This window comes from Leopardus geoffroyi, chromosome B1 (assembly GCF_018350155.1).
Source record: "Leopardus geoffroyi isolate Oge1 chromosome B1, O.geoffroyi_Oge1_pat1.0, whole genome shotgun sequence".
Lineage (NCBI taxonomy): Eukaryota > Metazoa > Chordata > Mammalia > Carnivora > Felidae > Leopardus > Leopardus geoffroyi.
Window position 1 is genome coordinate 149,830,826 of NC_059327.1, and position 21,321 is coordinate 149,852,146.

General features: G+C 33.1%; 1 protein-coding gene across 1 annotated transcript in view; it reads left to right on the forward strand.

Moving 5' to 3' along the window:
* Window positions 1–723: 723 nt before the first annotated feature.
* LOC123596454 (transmembrane protease serine 11G-like) overlaps window positions 724–21,321 on the forward strand; it is a 31,265-nt gene continuing 10,667 nt past the window's right edge. Inside the window, exons 1-5 of the mRNA XM_045474945.1 lie at window positions 724–776; window positions 2,749–2,870; window positions 4,744–4,862; window positions 7,901–7,968; window positions 8,603–8,763. Of these exons, the coding sequence (XP_045330901.1) occupies window positions 724–776; window positions 2,749–2,870; window positions 4,744–4,862; window positions 7,901–7,968; window positions 8,603–8,763 (523 nt within the window). The remainder of the gene's footprint in view (window positions 777–2,748; window positions 2,871–4,743; window positions 4,863–7,900; window positions 7,969–8,602; window positions 8,764–21,321) is intronic.

Consider the following 21,321-nt stretch of genomic DNA (forward strand, 5'->3'; position numbering starts at 1 on the left):
CTATAATTCATTCTTAGTGATGTTTCTGGTGTTAGAAGTAAAACAGTTCAAAGAGAATTTTGTTTTGAAACTAAATTGCCTCCTTATGAATGGTTTTCCATATCTGACTCAGAGGAGAGGAAAGATGGGTCCAGCATTTTCAAGCTTTAAAAAATTATCATGGTTAAAATAAATAAATAAATAAAAATTGTTATTTTTCAACCACTGTTTCCTCCAAAGAGAAATCATTAGTCCTTCTCTCAAATTGTCTTAGAAATACTCTACAGCTCTAGGAGCAATTTGGTACAATGCCATCCTTCTCTATAAGACTATAAGTTCCTTGAGAGGAAGATCTATTGAATATTCTTCATTATATTCCCCTGTTTTGTACATAGCAATGCTCAATAAATATTCACTGAGTTAACTAATAAATACATGCATTAATACATGCATTAATTAGGTATATCTATATTCGCATTCATAAATTCTACTTTCTCATGTATATCCTTGAGAAATCTTTGTCTTTGTTTATGTTGTTCCCTCTGCCTGTGGTAGACATCATTCTCACCAGTTCCTCCTCAGCCTCCAAGACCCTGTTCAAAGGATAAGTTCTCTAAGGCAAAACCATTTGTATACACTCATCTCTCATTGCTTATTGGACATAATTCCATTATGGTATTTATCTCTTGTATTTTAGTAGTTACTTAATGTGTTGCTAGGTTACACATTCTTGAAGATGAGACTATGTCTTATTCACTTTTGAATCCCAAGCAGAAAGTGGCACACGAAGAAACTTGGTAAATGTTAACTGAAAGAGTTCATGATTGCCCATGGTCTTCTATTAATAAAGGCAGTGAATATTTTCATCAGCTCTTTCCTTGCCCAGCTCTTCTAAAGATACCTCAGATGTTTGTAGATTTTAATACTCTTGTCTTGCTACCAACCAAAGAAAGAGTGGCAAGCCAGAGTAACTTTAGCTCCTTCCAGAAACACAACAAAACTCAGAACCAGTGCTACCTGAGATACTTATTAGAGCTCAAGTTGATGGTTCTTGGGTGAGGAAACTGCCTCTAACTTCTTTGTGAAGATACAAGGATACAGAAATATCCCCACTTTTTCCAGATTGTTGATGCCAAAAGGTACCCCAAGGTGATATCTTCAATTATTTAGTGCTGATCTACTTTCCACTTTACCACAACCATCCACCGATCCAGGGAAGGTAATTCTTTCTTCTGCTTTTACATGTGTAATTTTAACAGAACAAGAACTGGTACCTTTAACTTTCAGAGACATATTCCTGCCTAGTTCTCCCATGAATCAGATGCTCCTGGACAAGCCATGCCAGTTTTATTCTAGACTGTCTCAATTCTGTAATTATCCAGATTTAGCCTTTAGATTTTGGGCCCTGACTCTGGGATAGGGACAGAACTTTGTCACATCCCCCTGCCTCCACACTGTTTTTCCGAAATATCAGTCATTTGCATACCACCTTCATGCTTTTTGCCATATTTGCATACTACTGGTACTATTATTGTCTTAATATTTTTGTTTAAATTGATTATTTACTCAAGTAAATATGGCCTGTTTTATCCAATATCATCTATTAAAAATCACAGGTCTGAAATCTTATAGCCCTATGAAATAGATATTCATCAAACCAGTGGTTCTCACACCACGAAGTTCCCGGGTCCAAAGTCCTGAGCTGTAATTATTTATTTGTTCATTATATTGATGATCTCTTTTTGATCTACCTATTATTTCTTCCTTATAGCTCTATTGTTTTTCTTCAACCTGTCCTATTCTAGATATTCTTCATATGCATTACAGGTTACTTGTCATATAAATCAGGATTATGGGATTAAGTACAGAGGTCTGAAAAAAGCCCCAAAAGCCAAAGTCCTAATTCCAGTGTCCCCAACACCCAACTTTAAGGTTTTATTATTATTATTATTATTATTATTATTATTTATTTGAGTATTATTGACACACAGTGCTATATTAGTTTCAGGTATATGACTTAGTAATTTGACAAGTTTATGCATTTTGCTATGTTCACCACAAGTATAGCTACCATCTGTCCCATTACATTGCTATTACCGTATCATTGATTGTATCCAACTTTGAGCCTTTAGTAATCACTTTGAGCCTCTGTTGGGTTTATGCTAGAATGAGAAGAGTGACCCAGATGCTCTCATTATTTGAGGCTTTTTGGATGTAAACCACATGAGCGAAATATGTTTTTAGTTCATTTAACAAAGAAAAACATATTTCAGAAAATCTAGCATAATGGACCAGGAAGTATATGAAACAGTAGTCAATTGCAGTAAAATTCTGACTTTCTAAAATCAAAATAGGGGCGCCTGGGTGGCGCAGTCGGTTAAGCGTCCGACTTCAGCCAGGTCACGATCTCGCGGTCTGTGAGTTCGAGCCCCGCGTCGGGCTCTGGGCTGATGGCTCAGAGCCTGGAGCCTGTTTCCGATTCTGTGTCTCCCTCTCTCTCTGCCCCTCCCCCGTTCATGCTCTGTCTCTCTCTGTACCAAAAATAAATAAAACGTTGAAAAAAAAAATTTTAAATCAAAATATAAAGTCAAATGTCAATCAGTTATATTTTTCATTAACAGTATTTTAGTATTTTTTCTATTTTTTCTAGAACAATATATTTAATGTACTAAATGTAATATGAGCTAACCATGAATTCTAGAGAAAAAAAAACTAAGATTTTAGTACTTAAGTTCTATTTGACTTTAATATAAAACTCTCTCTCAAAAGGCCAGCAACACTGGGTAGAAGGACAAGTTCACTGAAACCATGGATGACTGCCCTTATTGTCACAGCTGTTGTGTTGGTTCTATCAATAATCATCGGTCTCCTTGTGTATTTTTTGGCATTTGGTAAGAATATACCTCATTGTATTATTTTGAAAATTTCAAGAGCCACTCAATTTATTTCAAAGCCTAATATTTTCTAATATTATAGAGTACAATTTTAATTGCAACAATAATTTTCATAAATCTATGCATACTTCGTATGAAGCAGTATTAATTTGCATAAACTTATCTACATTTGGGAAATGATTATCCTTTATGTATAAAAATTATTTCTAGCATTTAAAATTTGAACTGGTTCATATAATATTATCTCTTGAACAATGCAATACATATTATTATATGGCTTAATAATATTTAATGTACTGAAGGTAAAATTTATTTTAGTAGCAATTCTGACTTCAAGGTTAACTTATGAGGATATATTATATTCTGTCATTATCTAATTAACAGCTTAAATGTATGAATTATTACTAACAGGTAATAATTTTATTATGAAACAATTGACAACCACATAACTCTGAGAATGTGTGATCTTAAAAATAGGTTAGAAATATTTGCAACTCATATGTACAATAAGGGGTAATATCCAAAATATACAAAGAACTCAAATAACTCAAAAACAGAAAGCCAAACAATCCAATTTAAGAATGGGCAGAAGACCTGAATAGACATTTTTCCAAAGAAGACATACACATAGCTAACAGGCACATGAAAAGGTACTCAACATCACTAATCATCAGGGAAATGCAATCAAAACCATGTTATCACCTCACACCTCTAGCATGACTATTATAAAAATGACAAAAAATAGGGGTAACCAGGGGGCTCAGTCAGTTAAGCATCTGACTCTTGCTTCTGGCTCAGGTCATGATCTCACGGTGGTGAGATGAGCCCTGCGTCCAGCTCCGTGCTGGGCATTGAACCTGCTTAAGATTCTCTCTCCCTCTCCTTCTGCCTCTCCCTGTTTGCACCCTCTCTCAAAAATTAATAAAATAAATTAAAAAAATAAAAAGACATAAAATAACAAGTATTGGCAAAGATGTGGAAAAAGGGAAATCACATACACTGATAGAGTGTAAATCGGTATAGCCACTATGGAAGACAGTATGAAAGTTCCTCAAAAAATTAAGAATAGATTTACCATATGAATCAGCTAATCTGCTTCTGGGAATTTATCTGAAGAAAACAAAAACATTAATTCAAAAAGATATATGCACCCCCAAGTCCACTGCTGAATTATTTACAGTAGCCAAAATCCACAAAAACTTTAGTGTCTATTTATGGATGAATAAAGAAGATGTGATTATATAGATACAGATACACACACACACACACACACACACACACACACACACACACACACACTATGGATTACTACTCAGCCATAAAAAAGAAGGAATTCTTGCTATTTGAGACAATATGGATGGACCTTGAGGGCATTATACTAAGTGAAATAAGTCAAACAAAGAAAGATAAATACTATATGATTTCACTTTTATGGGCAGTCTATAAAAGCAAGCCAAATACACAAAACAAAACTCATAAATACATAATACAGATTAGTGGTTACTAGAGAGGAAGAAGTTATCAGAGCGGAGGTTGGGGATGGGCCAAAAGGGTGAAGGGGGTCAATTTTATGGTGACAGACAATAACAAGACATTGTGGTGATCACTTTGGAGTTTATACAAATATCAAATTATCATCTTGTACACCTGAAACTAATATAATATTATATGCCAATTTTACTTCAAAAAAAAAAAAAAAGAGAAAGAAAGGAAAAGGTTAGAGAGAGGTTTTGGCCACAGCTATTGAATGTTTAATTCCCAATAGTTTATCAATTATAGGATTTTTTTCTATGTTATCCCCTCTACTTCTGATATTTATACAACTCAAATGAACTAAAGCAAAAACGTCCATTTTTGTTCTCCCTTCCAGATCAGAAATATTACTATTACCAAACCTCCTTCCAGATCCCCAGTATTGAATATAATCCTGAATTTTCAGTTGAACACTCAAAAATTAGAACAGACCTGAAACAAAAAGTCAATAATGAGGTAAGTCTGGCATCATTTCTACCAATAATACTATTGTGAAGAAGGTTAAAATAAAGTAAGAGATGATTGAACCTATACTGGGATTGCCAGATAAAATACAGAATGCTCAGTTAAATTTTAATTTCATATCCTCCTGAAAATATATTTCATTCAATATTTTAAACATGCCTATACCTTAAATTGAAATGTAACCACATTTTTGTTTGCTAACTCTGGCAACTCTAACCGACATTTTCACAGGAAAATTGGAAAAATACCCTGGACAAAGAATAATTGCATCAAAGACTAAATAATAGAAGCCCAACAGAAAAATGAAATAGCTCAAACATAAAAAAATGAAATTATTAGAGTTATCTGGAAACATAACTCAATCAGTCAGATACAAACATTACCATGTATTAATTTTTAACCACCTAATGTATTTATGACCCTCATACATTTCCCACCAGGCAAGTTATACTAAACATTTATTCCTGAAAAATACACCACAGAAACATACAGACCAGTTCTTCCACTGAAGACTTCAGTTGTGTACACAGCTTCTATTGTGCCTAGCATTGACCAAAGATGATAGATCATTTTGCCAGCTTTAGACATATTTCTTTCTTCATTTCCTCAACCAAAAGTAAAAACTGATGAAATGAGTTGAAGGTTACAACTGAGTGGGATTGACATGTCTTTCCAAAAACACATCATAAGGAAATTTTGATTAAGAAAAAATAATCAGGGCAGGGTATATTTTGTTATAGGAAGCAAAATATTAAATTAGTGTCTAAGCATTGAAGTCAGGACATCCATATTCATATCCAAATTTTAATTTTTGACCGCCTATCAGCTTTGATAAAGCTCCTTGACCCGTCAAAGTTTTAACAACAAAACAGGTATAATTTCACCTACCTCCCTCAGTTATTCTGAAGACTGGTTTATGTTGTGAATAAAAAGTATGAAAAGTTATGTCCAAATAAATGTTAGCATCTGTTTCCTGTGCTCTCACAGAACTTTTTATACACCTCTGCTAAAGCGCTTACCACCTTGTTACAACATTATTATTTTGTATGGCTTTGTCCTTCTGAATTTGTGAGGGGCTAAGTCTACTAATTCTTATATTTCTGGTGCCTATAACAGTGCCTGTCATGTGGTAGGACTATAAAAATACACTTCAAGGAGATGACTAGTAAATAACGCACTAGAACTGGCCCTCTCCTCTAGAGTATGAATGGAGACAACATAATTAAGGGAAGTACAGTAATTTAGACCAGAAGTTGGCAATTTTTTTCTGTAAGTTACCAGATAGTAAATATTTTCAGTTTTGCAGGTTATGTGGTCTCTTGGCAACTATTCAAATCTGTCACTGGAGTGCAAAAGCAGCCATAAGATAATACAACAAATAAGTATGGCTATGGTCCAGTAATACTTCTTTATGGACACGTAAAGTGGAATTTTGTTAAATTGTTAGATGTCACAAAATATTCTTCTTCTGATTTTTTTCAACTATTCAAAAAATGGGAAGACCATTCTTAGATGGTTGTCTAGATTTTTCCTACAGGCTGTAATTTGTTGACCCCTGATTTAGACTATGAGTTATAGTTCTAGGAAATATTTTCCTAAAAGAAATTATTAAAACCAGTGCCTAAAATGAGTTTTAGAAACTTTTTGTGGAGTTCAATAATCCAAATTGTTTATATGCTCAATTGCCATGGGTAATACATGGTTCACGAAGCAGTGATTTCAAAAGAAACAAGAAAAAATAATGAAATTGGAAAGAGAATGGAAGGAGGCAAGCAGAAAATTTATGATTACATATAAGATATGTAAGTATCATATATAAAGACATACTAATGTATGTAGAAAATCTGGAAGTACATAACCAAAAATATGAATAGCAGGTTCTCTATATGGTGACTTAGAAATTATTTTAATGCTTTTTGCTGTATTGCTTGTTTTTTATAACTTTTTACAATGAATATGTGTTTTCTCAAATAATGTATGTATGCTATAAAAATATTTCCTTAAAAACCAAATGTATGTATGCTATAAATGTATGTACGCTATAAAAATATTTCCTTAAAAACCAATTTTCCCTTTATAATCAGTTAGAAGGAAAACACATGGTCATTCATTTTTTTGCTAACTATTGATTTCTCAATAAACATGCGCACTAATCCATCCAATATGATATGGCATAGCACTTCTCCAGAAAAGAACTGATAAATCAAATTAACTGCATGAAAAGCATTTGTTCAACACAGACCCAGTTTCAATATTTGCAGCTCTTCACCTTTGATTTGGGAAACTGATTATTGAGACTCAAGTTCACTTAAGGTTTGGCATATGGTCAGTCTTTTTTTCAAGAAGCCAACTTGACGAGTTAATGATAATAAACAGGTTTGTAAAAGCATAGATTCTTTAATAAGCTGTGGTTTTAGTAAGAAATAATTTATTCTAGGAATTTATAGTACAGAGAAATTATCCCACAGAGAAAAGTCTAAAATGACACACGAATGGCATATGTAGTCTTGTCTTTTCTAAGTAATTATTTCATGCATTTTTTCTTGATGAATATATTTTTTTAGGAAGTACCTGATAAATACACATCCTGCACCTCTCCTCCATTTGCCACAGGATCAAAACATGGCCTAAAAATTTCACTAAAGCCTACAAAACTGATTCTTCAATCAATGATAATAGCTGAGCTTTAATGATAATGACTATACACATCAAATTTTCAAAGCAATTCAGTCTCAGCACCTCCATCCCTATGTATATTTTATATTGGCTACTGAAATATCTAGCTTAATTCAACTCTTTATATCAGCCATCCTGGATCATGTGACAAATTGTTCAAAAATCAGCATCCACTTATAAGGATGACCTTTATGACACCAGGATTGTGCCCAAATGAACTTTCTGAGGATAGTTGCAAACTTAGAAGTAAATGCTATAACTGCAGATTTTACACAGGCATTTTTGTGATATATTGAAATGTGTGAATTCATATTTTAAAAGTTCTTTACTGTTGTTTTTTTTTCTTTTTTCAGATAGATCAGATATTTCGAAGATCCAGTTTAAATCATTATTACATCAAGTCTCATGTTGTCACTCTCAGGTAATCACAACTAATTAATTTTTATAATGAAAAGACAATTTGTATTATTTAGTTATTTTTCAATTGTTCCATTTGTAGACAGGATCTAAAAATCTCAGACTTAACAAGAGCACAAATTTTTAAATATTATTACATTTAATTGTTATTCTTTCTGTATAGAGTACCTATAGGGAGAGAATTTCTTAGTTTGGGTATTGATACAATATATTCTACTGGTTGTCCTCTTAAAGACTTGAATTTTAGTTAAAGATTCTTACAATCCTTAAATATTCTTCTCAGTTTTGCTTGCTTTATTTTTTAACAATAAATAGATATTGTGAATTTTTAAAAATCAAGAAAACATACACAAAGTTGATGGATTTAACAAGTGTTTTTTGATGTATTTTTCCAGAAAAAAAATGTAGAACTCTCAGATACTCAGCTTTCTCTGAATATGATCAAGTTACACAAGGAGGGAATAATTCAGGTATTAACACCTATATGACACAGGAAGGAGGAAAAATCCATGAGAACAAAATACATAAAATATTTATGTTGATTTTCTTGAAGATGTAACTAATATTTAAATACTAAGGTATAAAATAATCACAACTATGGCTATGACTTCACTCATTATGGTGTTTTTCTTTTTCAGGTCAAGTAATGATGGTTTGAAAACAGATGTATTGCTTAAATTTCAGTTTGTTTCTAACAATGCAGACACAATAAAAAGGCAAGCTGACAACATTTTGCATCAGAAGCTGATATTAAATGACAGCTTCTTGAAATCAGATACTTCATTACCTCATCTTAGAGGCAAGAAATATCATTTTCCTTCCCTTGTTACAGTTTATCATTTTAGCAATATTCTCAACTACAGAGAAAAGTTTATTTCACCATAAAATGAAACCACTTTTCATTTTTAAATCTCTCCTTTACTTAATAATAAACAAATCCCCACACAATCGACACCAAATATTATCTTCCTTTGGTTAGTATAGAAATAATTATGAAACATGAATTATACTATAACCCAAATATAATTTTTTTAAAGTTCTTGGTGGAATTGTTTGAATTAATTAAGCATGTATGAGATAAAAACCTACATTCTGCTACTGATACAGTAATCTATAGTGCCTGGCTCTTTCTGTTGCAATATTTTCTTCAATCTGTATCCAGAATGTAAGAGTGGTATGAACACAGAAATCATGATATGTGGAACACAAACATAATTTGGGCTCCTGTGAAAGGAGACCTGGCTCTTTTTCTGACACTACAATAAGCCTTCCTACAGCATGCAGGATAGGACTGGCCTAGGGCCATAGAGGAAATAGAATAACAAAAATGTCAGACCCTGATGATACCTGCCTCTGGCATAAAGGCACCATATCATTTGCAACACAGGCATAAGGAACTAGGTGATAAATGTTTGGGGTATGAGACTAAACAAAGCTCATCATAATTCTAAGGCTATTGTTAGCCTCATATATATTAACTTTGAAGTTGTCATATTTACAAGAACTTATGTAAGCTATGATACGAGACTCTAAGGCTGACAGATAATTAAGTTACTAATAAGTATTCCCTTGGTATCCCCACCCCCCCCCCCTGCCCCACCAAACTGTTCCAGAGCACTAGAGCAGATACATTATAATGAACTAACAGAAGAGAAACTTGCATTTGGTTTGGCAAAAGTCAGAAAGAAAAAAAATAGCTTGAAGAACTTTGAGTCTCTGTGAGTAATGGCTAACATTCAGTTCTGTTTATCATGCACACAGAACAGAGTAGACTGAATCCAATGTGCTGGGCTTTAGATAGCAGAGACAAGACTTCCTGCAGAAAACATTTTGTTAAGGATATAGGTACATGTGAAATTTTGACTTTTTAAAAAATGTGACGTAATCTTGAGCTCCCATGAAGCCAAATGTTAGAAATTTAAATTCCATCATTTCTGGATCTATCTGCCCACCCCGAACCCCACTTTGTGGTGTTAGGGCACTTAGGTCCTTCACAGTGTTGCTGGATCAGGATGGGGATTGGTCTATTCAGGGATCTCCTGGTGAACCATCCATCACCAGATCTTCAGTTGCCTATCAAAGCAAGTTACTTTTAAGACAATCCTCATTCCCATGCAAAACTCTTCTCAGATTCATCATTCATCCTGAGACTTCTGTGTTTACCGAGGGTGCTTAGAAATTAATTTGCACATATTTTATTTCATCTATCTTTGCAAAAGACTGATATTCTTGAATATTAGAAATGTGTCTTCTGTAGTTACAACCACATACCCAAGATTAGCACAGAACTCAGCACAGGGCAGGACATTGGTATTTGTAAAATGTTCTATCTTTAACTGTGTAAACTAACTCAATCTCCTGAAAGTGGGCATGAAACAGAAGCAGTCTTAAAATCAACAATCACCACAGAACACTGAGGAAACTGGAATCATTCCTTTTTCCATATAGACTTTTAGAACTGCATGAAAATACAGAAAATTTTTAAAAACAAAAGCTTAGTTTCATAGGGTGAGAGAAATCATTTCAGTATATATAGTAAAAAGAAAAATGCATGGAATGTATTCTAGGAGACACTGCAGGTGGTAGTGGGAAGAACCTTAGACTAGAAGTCAGGAGACCTGTGTCCCAGCGATAACCATGGTAGTGCAGCCTTGGGTGAGTTGCTAAAATGGTCTCAGTTCCTATTTTGCAAAATGAAAATAGTAGCAACTGTGAAATTTATCCTTTGGAAAAACTTTAAAATGCTTTGAAAAGTATAAACATATTAATGTAATGTATTATTTTATGGACTTTCTCAGGTATCTTTAGCAACACTGATCCTAGGAAGTTGGGGAATTGATTAACTTATCTCTTGAAAAGGGTATCTGGAAAGCTAAAACCCACACATAGCCCCCAAACACAAATATTAGAAGAGTTAGTTGCCTAATATCTTGAGTCCAACAAAGAAAAAAACAATGCAGAAATATATTAGGTTTAATTTTATAAAAGTAATTTATACAGGATCACAATAAAGCTCAAGGGGAAGCTTTGAGCGTAGCTTTCAGAGTTAATAAAGTACAAGTTTGATAAATAGTTATCTATGTATATCTCATTTTTAAAAATTGCAGAATTTAAAGTACTCATGCATAATTTGGTGAATTTTTTTCTAAAATTTATAGCCTTATGAAAATTTCTTCTCATTTTATACAAGTCAGAATACTCTCCAGTGATTCTAGTGACTAGATTTTGGGGGAAAAAGGAAAGAAAAAAGAAAAGGAAAGGAAAGGAAAGGAAAGGAAAGGAAAGGAAAGGAAAGGAAAGGAAAGGAAAGGTAGGGAAAGGAAAGGAAAGGAAGGGAAAGGAAGGGAAGAAAGGAAGAAAGGAAGGAAGGAATAAAGGGAGGGAGGGAGGGGAAAACAATTAGTTGGAAGAGAGAATTAGCTAATATTGCCAGTGTCTCAAGAAAGTGTACTTTTAGTCACTGATTTTACTCTAAACCTTTCATGAAATTATTAATTCTTTTATGATCCCTAATTATGCCTCTATTTCTGTTTCTTTTCATCGTATAAATATATATAATATAAAGAAAAATTCATGGAATTTACTTGTAGGGAGGAAAAATAATTTTCCCTTCATACTTCTGAGTTCTTGATTATAATAAAAGACTACTGTAATAAAAGATGATTAACAAGAAAAAAGAAACAAAAGTTTATTAGCATGATGTATACATGGAAGATAAGTAGGGGAAAATGAGTAACTCAAAGAGGTGGCTTAGAATTTGGCTTTTATAGCATCTTCATCAAGGAACAAATTTGTGAAGAAATGAGAGAACAAAGGAGAGCAGTTTTAGGCTTTCAAGGACAGAGATAAGGGCTAGTTAGTAAAAGTGTTATAAAGATTCTTCTGGTGCCTTCTCCAGGCTGATAGGGTCTAAAATTATCTCTAGGAATTAACCTTTCTCCTTCCTGGTAGAGAGAAGAAGAGGGACACCTTTGTAAACTTACGTCCTGCCTTTAGGCAAATAGAGGAAGGGCAAGAGGAATTTCTTGTATCTGCTTTTTCTCACTTACCTTTGATTCAAAATAACTCATATACCAAAGTGACATATTTTGGACTAGCATAATCTGATGCTCCTCACACTCTAGGAGAGGATGTAAGTGGTAGTCTTTTTTTTTTTTTTAATCATTTAGGTCAGTTATGGGTTTTTTTGCTTGCTTTTAAAATGCATAAACTTTGCCTCTCTTTGTGAATTATCTCAGATCAAAGCCAAATAGCATGTGATATCACTTTTATTCATTCATACTAGTATAATTTAAAAATTTTTAACATTTTAAAATCGTTTTCTGGTCTTAATTTTTTCAGCCAGTAGGGCTTTTCCCTTCTAAATTTAGTATTTATTTCATAGCAGTTTTATTTAGCATAATAATAAGTTAACCAGAAGATTTATCAGTAATATTTCATTTAACCCCTTTCATGCCTTGTTTCTAATCAAACACTATATTATCTTTTTTAACCAGATCCAATATCTCACCCATTATTGAAATAAATTTTATTTTAGGTAGGAAAGTGAATATTTAGTTAGAATAAGAAAGAAATCACAAATCACAAATTTTAAAAAGCTAATATACTACTTATAGAATCCAGAAAAAAAAGGACATTATTTTTATTAATTAGTTTCTTGGTATGCCTCTGTAATACCTCACTGTTATCCCTTTACATTTTTTTGACTGCATATTTATTCTCTGATTACTTCTTCAAATGACAATGTTTTTAATATTCTATAAGAAGAATAGAAAAGTAATTCAGACTTTCCACTGGGATGCTTGACTTTTAAAAATATTTTGAAATAAGTATAGATTCACAGGAGGTTGCAAAGCAATTCATAGGGAAATCTCATGCTCTTGCGCCCTTCCCCCAGCCTTTGGTAAAGTTAACATCTTATACAACTATAGCACAACATCAAAGGCAAGAAATTGGCATAGATAAAACCCATAGAGCTTATTCAGGTATCATAGTTATATATGAGCTCATTTGTGTGTGTGTATGTGTGTGTGTGTGTGTGTGTGTGTGTGTGTGTAGGTGCAGCTCTATGCCATTTTATCACATATGTAGCCTTGCATAACCACTACCACCATCAATATATTCAACTGTACCTTATTGCGTCGTCCTTGTGTTATCTGGACACAGATATAACTATACCCATCTCTTCCACCCATCCCTAACCTCTGGCAACCACTAATCTATTCTCCATCTCTATAATTATTTCATGAATGTCACATAAACCATACATTTTGTATCATTTTGAACTTGACCTTTTCCACTCAGTGTAATTTTCTTGAGGTTCATCCATGTTGATGTGTGTATCAATCATTTGTTCCTTCATTGCTGAGTAGTATTCCGTTGTATTCCACAGTTTGTTTAACCACTCATCCATTGGCTAACATTCGGGTAGTTTCAAGATTTTGGCTATTACAATGAAGCTGCTATGAACATTGGTATATATGTTCCTATAAGAATAAGTCTCCATTTTTCTGGGATACATCCAAGAGTATATTTTTTGGGTTTATAAAAATATTTTGAGTTTTGAAAGGAACTACAAAACTACTTTCCAGAGTGGCTGTATATTTTGCATTCCCATTGGCAATGTATAAGTGACCCAGTTTCTCTGAATCTTTGCCAGAATTTGGTGTTATCACTATTTTTCATGTTGGCCTTTCTGATAGGTGTATAGTGATATCTTATTATGGCTTTAATTTTATTTTCTCCAATAGCTAATAATAGCAAAAATCCTTTTAATTGCTTGTCATCTATACATCCTCTTTGGCAAAATGTGCAAGTTTTTCTAATTGAGTTGATTTTTATTTTTTAAATATCAAATTTTGCAAGGTTTTAATGTATTCTAGATGCAAGGTCTTTGCCAGATATGTAATTTGTAAATAATTCCTACTACTCTGACATTTGCTTTTTCATCCCATAAACAGATAGGAAATGTTTTACATTTGATGAGATTCAACCAACCAAACTTTCATTTTATGGATTATGTTGTTGGTAAGAAATTTTCCCCTAGTCCTGGGTCTCTGACAATTATTTCCTATGTTCTTTTCTATAAATTTTGTAATTTTACACTTATACTTTTTAACATTTTATACATATCTCTATAAAATTTGAAGGCTTCACATTACATTATATCTTATATTAAAGTCTATGATCCATTTTGAGCTCATTTTTGTGTAAGCTGTGAGGTTTTTTTTGCTGCCCACCTTTCACTGAATTACATTGACTCCTTTATCAAAAATTAATTGGGCATTTTTGTGGGGATCTATTTTTGGGTTCTCCATTCTATTCCATTGATTTATCCTTCCACTAGGATCATACTCTCTTGAATGCTGCAGCTCCATAGCAAGCTTAGCATTGGGAAGGATGATTCTCCCACTTTATTATTCTTTATCAATATTATTTTAAATACTTTAGGTCTTAAATAAATTTTAGAATAATCTTATATATATCTACAAAAAAAAACCCTAACAGATTTTGATAGAAATTTTGCTAGACCTATAGATCTATTAGGGGCAAATTGACCTCTTTTACTATGTTGAGTATCAGCATTTTCTAACTTTCAGCATACAAATCCTGTACATTTTTGTTACATTTATAACTGAATATTTCATTTTCTTTGGAGAAACTGTAAACATGTTTTTATATTTTGATTTCTACTTGCTTATTGTCAGCATATAAAAATACAATTGATTTTTGAGTATTGATATTGTATTTTGCAACATTACTAATTCTAGGCTGTTGTGGGTGGTTTTTTTTGTTTTGTTTTTTTTTTTTTTTTTGGTAGATTCCTTGGAGTCTTCTATGTACACAATTATGTCATCTTCAAATAGAGAGTTTTCTTTTTTTCTATCCAATGCGTATGCCTTTTATTTGTTTTTCTTATCTTATTCAGTGGCTAGACCTTCCAGTACTATGTTACATAAGAGTGATGATAGTGGATATTCTTGCCTTATTTCCTATCATAGAGGGAAAGCATTCAATCTTTCACCTTTAAGTATGATGTTAGAAATAGGTTTTTTGTAAATGTTCATCAAAGAAGTTGAGAAAATACCTCGTAATGGACCAAGAGTTTTTATCATAAATGGGTGTGGTTTTTTGAGATAAAATTTATGTAACATAAAATTAACCATTAGCCATTTTAAAGTGTACAATTTAGTAGCATTAAGTTGGTAATATTGTGCAACCATTATCTCTACCTAGTTTCAAGACATTTTCCTGACCTCAAAGGAAATCCTATACCAATTAAGCACTCATTTTCCCTTCCCCCAGCCCCTGACAACCACTGGTTAACTTTCTGTATTTATGGATTTACTTATTCAGGATGTTTCATATAGATGAGTCCATATAATATGTTACTTTTGTGTCTGGCTTATTTCACTTAGCATAATATTTTCAGAGTTCATCCATGTTTTAGGATGTATCAATACTTCATTTCTTTTTATGGCTGAATAATATTTTACTTTATAGATATATTATATTTTGTTTACCTATTCATCAGTTGATGGACATTTGTGCTGTTTCCATTGTTTGGCTATTGTGAATAGTACTGCTATAAATATTGGTGTATAGTATTTGAATATCAGTTTTCAATACTGTTGGATATATACCTAGGAGTGGAATTTCTGGGCAATATGGTAACTCTATGTTTGACTTGTTATGGAACTGTAAACTGTTTTCCACAGTGGCTGCATCATTTTACATTCTCACCACAATGTATAAAGGTTCTAATATTTCCCAATCTTCATCAACACTTGTTATTTTCAAATGTTTTTATTGTGACTATGATAGATGGGTGTGGTGGTGTGACAGGTGCCAAATTTTGTTGAATATATCTTCTAGATCAATTGACATAATCATATAATTTTGTTCTGTAGTCTGTTGGTATGGAAGATTGCATTAATTGATTTACAAATATTGAACTATCCTTACATACCTGGAATAAACCCACTTCATCACTCCATATTATTCTTTACATACATTGCTGGATTCAATTGGTTAAAATTTTGCTGAGAATTTTGCATCTAAATTCAAGACAGATATTAGTGTGCTTTCTTTTCTTATCTAGTTCCAGTATTAGGATAATACTGGCTATATCAAATAAATTAGGAAATGTTCTCATTTCTTATAGTTTCTAGAAGGAATTGTGTAAAAGTGGTGTTAATTCTTTGAATGTTTTGCCAAAATCTCCAGTGAAGCCATCTGGGCCTAAGGATTCTTTTCTAATCTTTTATTACAAATTCAGTTTCTTTAACAGTAGGACTGTTCAGGTTATCCATACCATCTTTGATGAATTTTAGTAGTTTGTGGTTTTCAAGGAATTCATCCTTTTCTTTTAAATTATCAAACTTATGAATGTAAGGTTGCTCAAAGTATTCCTTAATTAACTTATAAGGGCTGCAGCCTCTTTTGTGATATCCCCTCATTTAATTGCTGATATTGGTGATTTTTGTCTTCTTTATTTTTATCTTTATCAGTCTTCTAGAAGCTTATCAATTCGATTGATTTCTTTCTTACAACCAGTGTTTTTTGTTTCAATGATTTTTTTATATTATTCTTCTGTTTTAACTCTTGATTGAAATTCTGATCTTGATTGATTTTTTTTCTTCACTATTTCCTTCTTCTACCTTACTTTAGGCCTACTTTGCTCTTCTTTTTCTAGTTTTTTTGAGTTAGGAACTCAGAGTGTTGATTTGAGATTATTTCTCTTTTCTAACATAAGCATTTAGTACTATAACTTTCCTCTCTGTAATGCTTTATCTGCATCCCACGATACTTGGTATGTTGTATTTTCATATTCCCTCAGTTCTATGTAATGTTTTTATTTTCTTTGGGACTTCTTGGACCATATTACTTAGTAGTCTGCTGTTTAATCCCTTGTTTGGAGATTTTCTCATTGCCTTTCTGTTATTGGTTTCTAATTTGACCCCACCATGAACAGAGAACATAATCTGATCTCAATTCTTTTAATATGCAGAAGATTATGACACTGGATATGGTCCAGTTTAATGAATATTCCATGGCTGCTTGCAAGGAATGTGCCTTCTATTATTGCTGAATGGAGTTTTTTATAAATGTCAATTAGGTCTTGTTATTGATGTTGTTTAACTCCATATCCTTGCTGATTTTCTGGCTAGTAATCCTGTCAATTGTTGATATTAGAGGATGGCGAAGTCCCAACTATAATTTTGAATTTGTCTATTCCTTCTTCCAGCTCTTTTCGGTTATTGCTTGATGTATTTTGAAGCTCTGCTATTTGTAAACACACAAAGTTGCTACATATTCTTCGTAAATTGATCCTTTCATCATTATGTAATGTCCCTCTATGTCCCCAGTAATTTTTCTCTTCTCTGAAGTCCACTTTATCTGAAATTAATAAAGCCACTACTGGTTTTTTTGGATTCATATTTGTGTGATATATCTTTTTTCAACCTTTTATTTTCAATTTAGATATTTCAGTGTAAAAAGAAAATAGTTGAGCCATTTCTTCTTAATTATACTCTGCCATTCTCTTTTAATTGATGTATTTAAACTATTTACACATTAAAGTAATTATTGATATGTTAGAGCTTAAGTCTCTCATTTTATTATAAATGCTTTCTATTTGTGCTGTGCCTTATGTCTCTGTTGCTTGTTTTCTCCCTCCCTGTGGGTAACATCAATATTTTTTTAGAGTTCCATTTTGATTATTTGTAATGTTTTTAAGTTTATCACTATGTAAAATTGTCCTAGTGGTTGCTTTATGTATTAATATGCACACATGTAACTAGCCACAACCTACTGATATCAACATTTCAAATGAAGTATAAAAACTTTACCTCCATGTGGCCTGTGCCCTCCCCATTTTTTAGATATATTTTTCTTAAGTATTTCTTCTGTATACATTCAGCACATGAGATGGTGTCACATCTTTTACTTTGGCCATAAAATATGTTTAAAGAAACCCATGAAGTGAAAAATAGTGTATTATGTTTATTTCTGTGTTTACACATTCTGTCTCTTCCTTTCCTTTCTGAAGGTGCTAGCCTTCTTCTATTATCAGTTGCTTTTTGTTTGGAAAGCTTCCTTTAGCCCTTTTCCAAGAGTAGGTCTGTTAGAAACAAATTCTTTTAATTTCTCTTCACCCTAGAATACCTTCATCTCCTCTTCATTTCTAAATACAGTTTCAGCGGATATAGGATTTGTGGTTAATAGTTTTTTCTTTCAGAGCTTGAAAAATGCTATGCCACTTTCTTTTGTCTTCCACGGTTTCAAATGAGAAAACTGCTGTTATTTGAATTGGTGTTACTTTATAGGTAATATTCATTTTTCTGTTTTTAAGAATTTTTCATTGTCTTTAGTTTTTAGTAACTTAATTATAATGGATCTTGGTGTGGACTTGAGTCTTTCCTATTTGAGATTTTCTCACCTTCTTGAATCTGCAGATCTCTGTCTTTAGCCAAATTTGAGAAGTCTTCAACCATTGTTTCCTTCAATCCTTTTTCAGTCTCACACTCTTTTTCTTCTCCTTCTGGAACTCTGATAATATGAATGTTAAATCTTTTGTTATCATCCCACAAATCTCAGATGTTGTCTTGATTTTTTTCAGTCTCTTTTCTCTCTGTTCTTCTGGGTAAACACTATTTAATTTAATTCAAGTTTACTGACTCTATCCCCCAGGTCCACTCTCCATTATTAAGACCACCCAGCAGGGTTAATAACAATAATAATTAATGATAAATATAATAATATGAATATTATTGTAAATAATATTTACATATTATATAATATTATATATAAATATAATAGTATAAATATAATAATAATTATTACTTATACTTTTCAGTCCTATAATTTTGCAATTGGTTTTTGTAACTTCTATTTCTTCACTCAGATTTTCCATTTCTTCACTTGTTTCAAAAGAATTTGTAATTGACTGCTGAATTATTTTTCTGGCATCTGCTTTAAAATCCATATCAGATACTTCCAACTTCTTATTCATCTCAGTATTGGTATTTGTTGATATTCTTTTCTCATGCAGAGTGTGGTTTTCCTGGGTTTCAGTATGGCAAGTAACTTGTCTGTATTCTGAACATTTCAGTTTATGTTAGGAGACTCTTGATCCTATTTAATTCTTTTATTTTGGCAGATAGCCAACTTGTTTAGGTTTGGAGTATAGATTCTCACCAACTTTTGTGGTTTCAATAACAACTTAGTTTGCAGAGTCCTTGCAGTATTTATTCTAGTCTTCTGGAACATCCTCTCAATTCCTGCTGCCAGCAACATATATGGGAATAAAACAGGCTTCTCTCAGCTGCCTTGTATCCCTTGGCCATCCTCTCCGTGTAGGGGTGTGGTGGGCTTGAACCTACTTATGTCACAGGGGAGATAAAGGTTGATGCTGTCCCTGTGGGTGTCAGTCTGCAAGCTGGTGCCCTGATTGGGAAGTGGGGTTTGGGATGGTCAAGGGCTTATTACTGTCACTGATGCTAGTAAAATAGATAGCCAGCCCTGTGTTGTGAAACAGGAGATTTGGGCTCCTCACTAGGCCTCTGTTGTGCTTCTTCTTTCCCAGTATTTGGACGGAGAAAGCAGACCTTTCTTAGGATTTTTTTGTCTATGCCTATGGATGGTTTCAGATTGCAGGCCTTTCTTGATCCCCAGTCCAAATGTAGGTGAGATGAAAACAAAACTAGGAAGCTCATCACACTGTCCTTCAAATACTGTAGTCTCTAGCAATTTTGCCTTCCTCCTTCCAGCTTTAAGAGTTATTTTACCGTTATCTGCTAGATGATTTTCAGGATATTTAGTTGTATTTAGTTATAGGAGAAGGGCTGAGAAAAGGGAGTCTACAGTCTTGTTCCAAAACTGGAGCTATTCAACTTTTGTCCTGTAGGTGGAGCACATCTGCTGGGTAACGATCATCTAGGAGATTTCATGTCTTCTCTGAAGTCCCTCAGTGGTTGCCGCAGATAGAAATAAGCCCAGACTAGTTACTCATGAATTGACCATAATTCCACTCCTCTCATTGTTCCATTCCTACAGAAGGTGACACTAGACTATAATTGACCTTATAGTGAAATGGTTGTAGAACAAGCTTTATACCTGAAGAAGTATTTAAATTATGTCCTTAATACTTTTGCCTCATACTGCTATTGGGAGGATATAAGCAATGTTTGTCATACTCCCTAGTAGATAGGACTCAGTAAATTACTAGTTATCATAACTGCTCATTATTCATTTAGCAAGTATTTATTAAGAACCTATTTGTGCCAGGAAATTACCTCTCCTCATAGAACATTGTAATTGGAATAAGAAAGACAATGGCCCACTAAAAAATAAGTAAACAAAAGTTATATCAAATAATTTGAATTTTCATATTCAATAAAGAGAATAGAGAATGGGAGGTTGCTTTGATTTGTCATGGAAAGCCTGTCTGAGGAGAAGACTTTAAGTTAATTTCTGAATGGCAATAGGGAACCAACCATAAAAATGGCCAAGGGAAGAGCATTTCTGGCAGGGGACAACTAGAATAAAGACTGTATGAACACCTTGGCACAGCCAAGAAACAGAACGGCCAGGGTGACCACTGAGTCATGGCTAAAAGCAAGAACAGTTCAACATGACAACAAAGACGTAAATAGGGACCATGTCATGCAGATCCAGGTAGGAAGTTTCAGTTATAAAGATCAGGGAAGCCACTAGAGAATTATTAGCAAAACTAATTCAAAGGGATTCATTCTAATAAATAGTAATAAACATAAGCTTATTTCCCTGCTGATGAACTCAATCTGAGTTTAGAGTCTGAAAGATGCATTAATTTTTCAGGCTTACCAGAACTCCACACTAGTTTTCAACTTAACAAAACTGTGGATCTGGATTATTCATTATATTATCTGGCATGAGGAACAATTCATATAACTTCGGGGAGCAGTCACTGATCATGATTTCTTCTATTTTACTTTATGATAAAATGACTAACATATTTTGAAGATTCATTAGTACACTGGTGGACCTTTATTCTACTGGGAGACTCTGTGGAGATGTCAGGCATCTAAGATGCTTTGAGTGCCTTTACCATATCACTAATGTGTGAATGAGGACAGAAGGAAATGGTGCCCACCATATAACAGTACACATGTAAATGTAGTCCAAGACCCTCTTCTGTTTGACTTGCATTTTAATAAATTACTATGGCTAAATTAATTAGATGTAGTCTTCCTTCAAGAAAAATAATATCCTCTCTATGCAGATGATTTTAAAATCATAACCCAGGATTTTCCCAGAGTCCATAAAGAGTTAGAAGAAGGGTTTAATTCATACCCAGGTCTATTCTTCTGGTGGG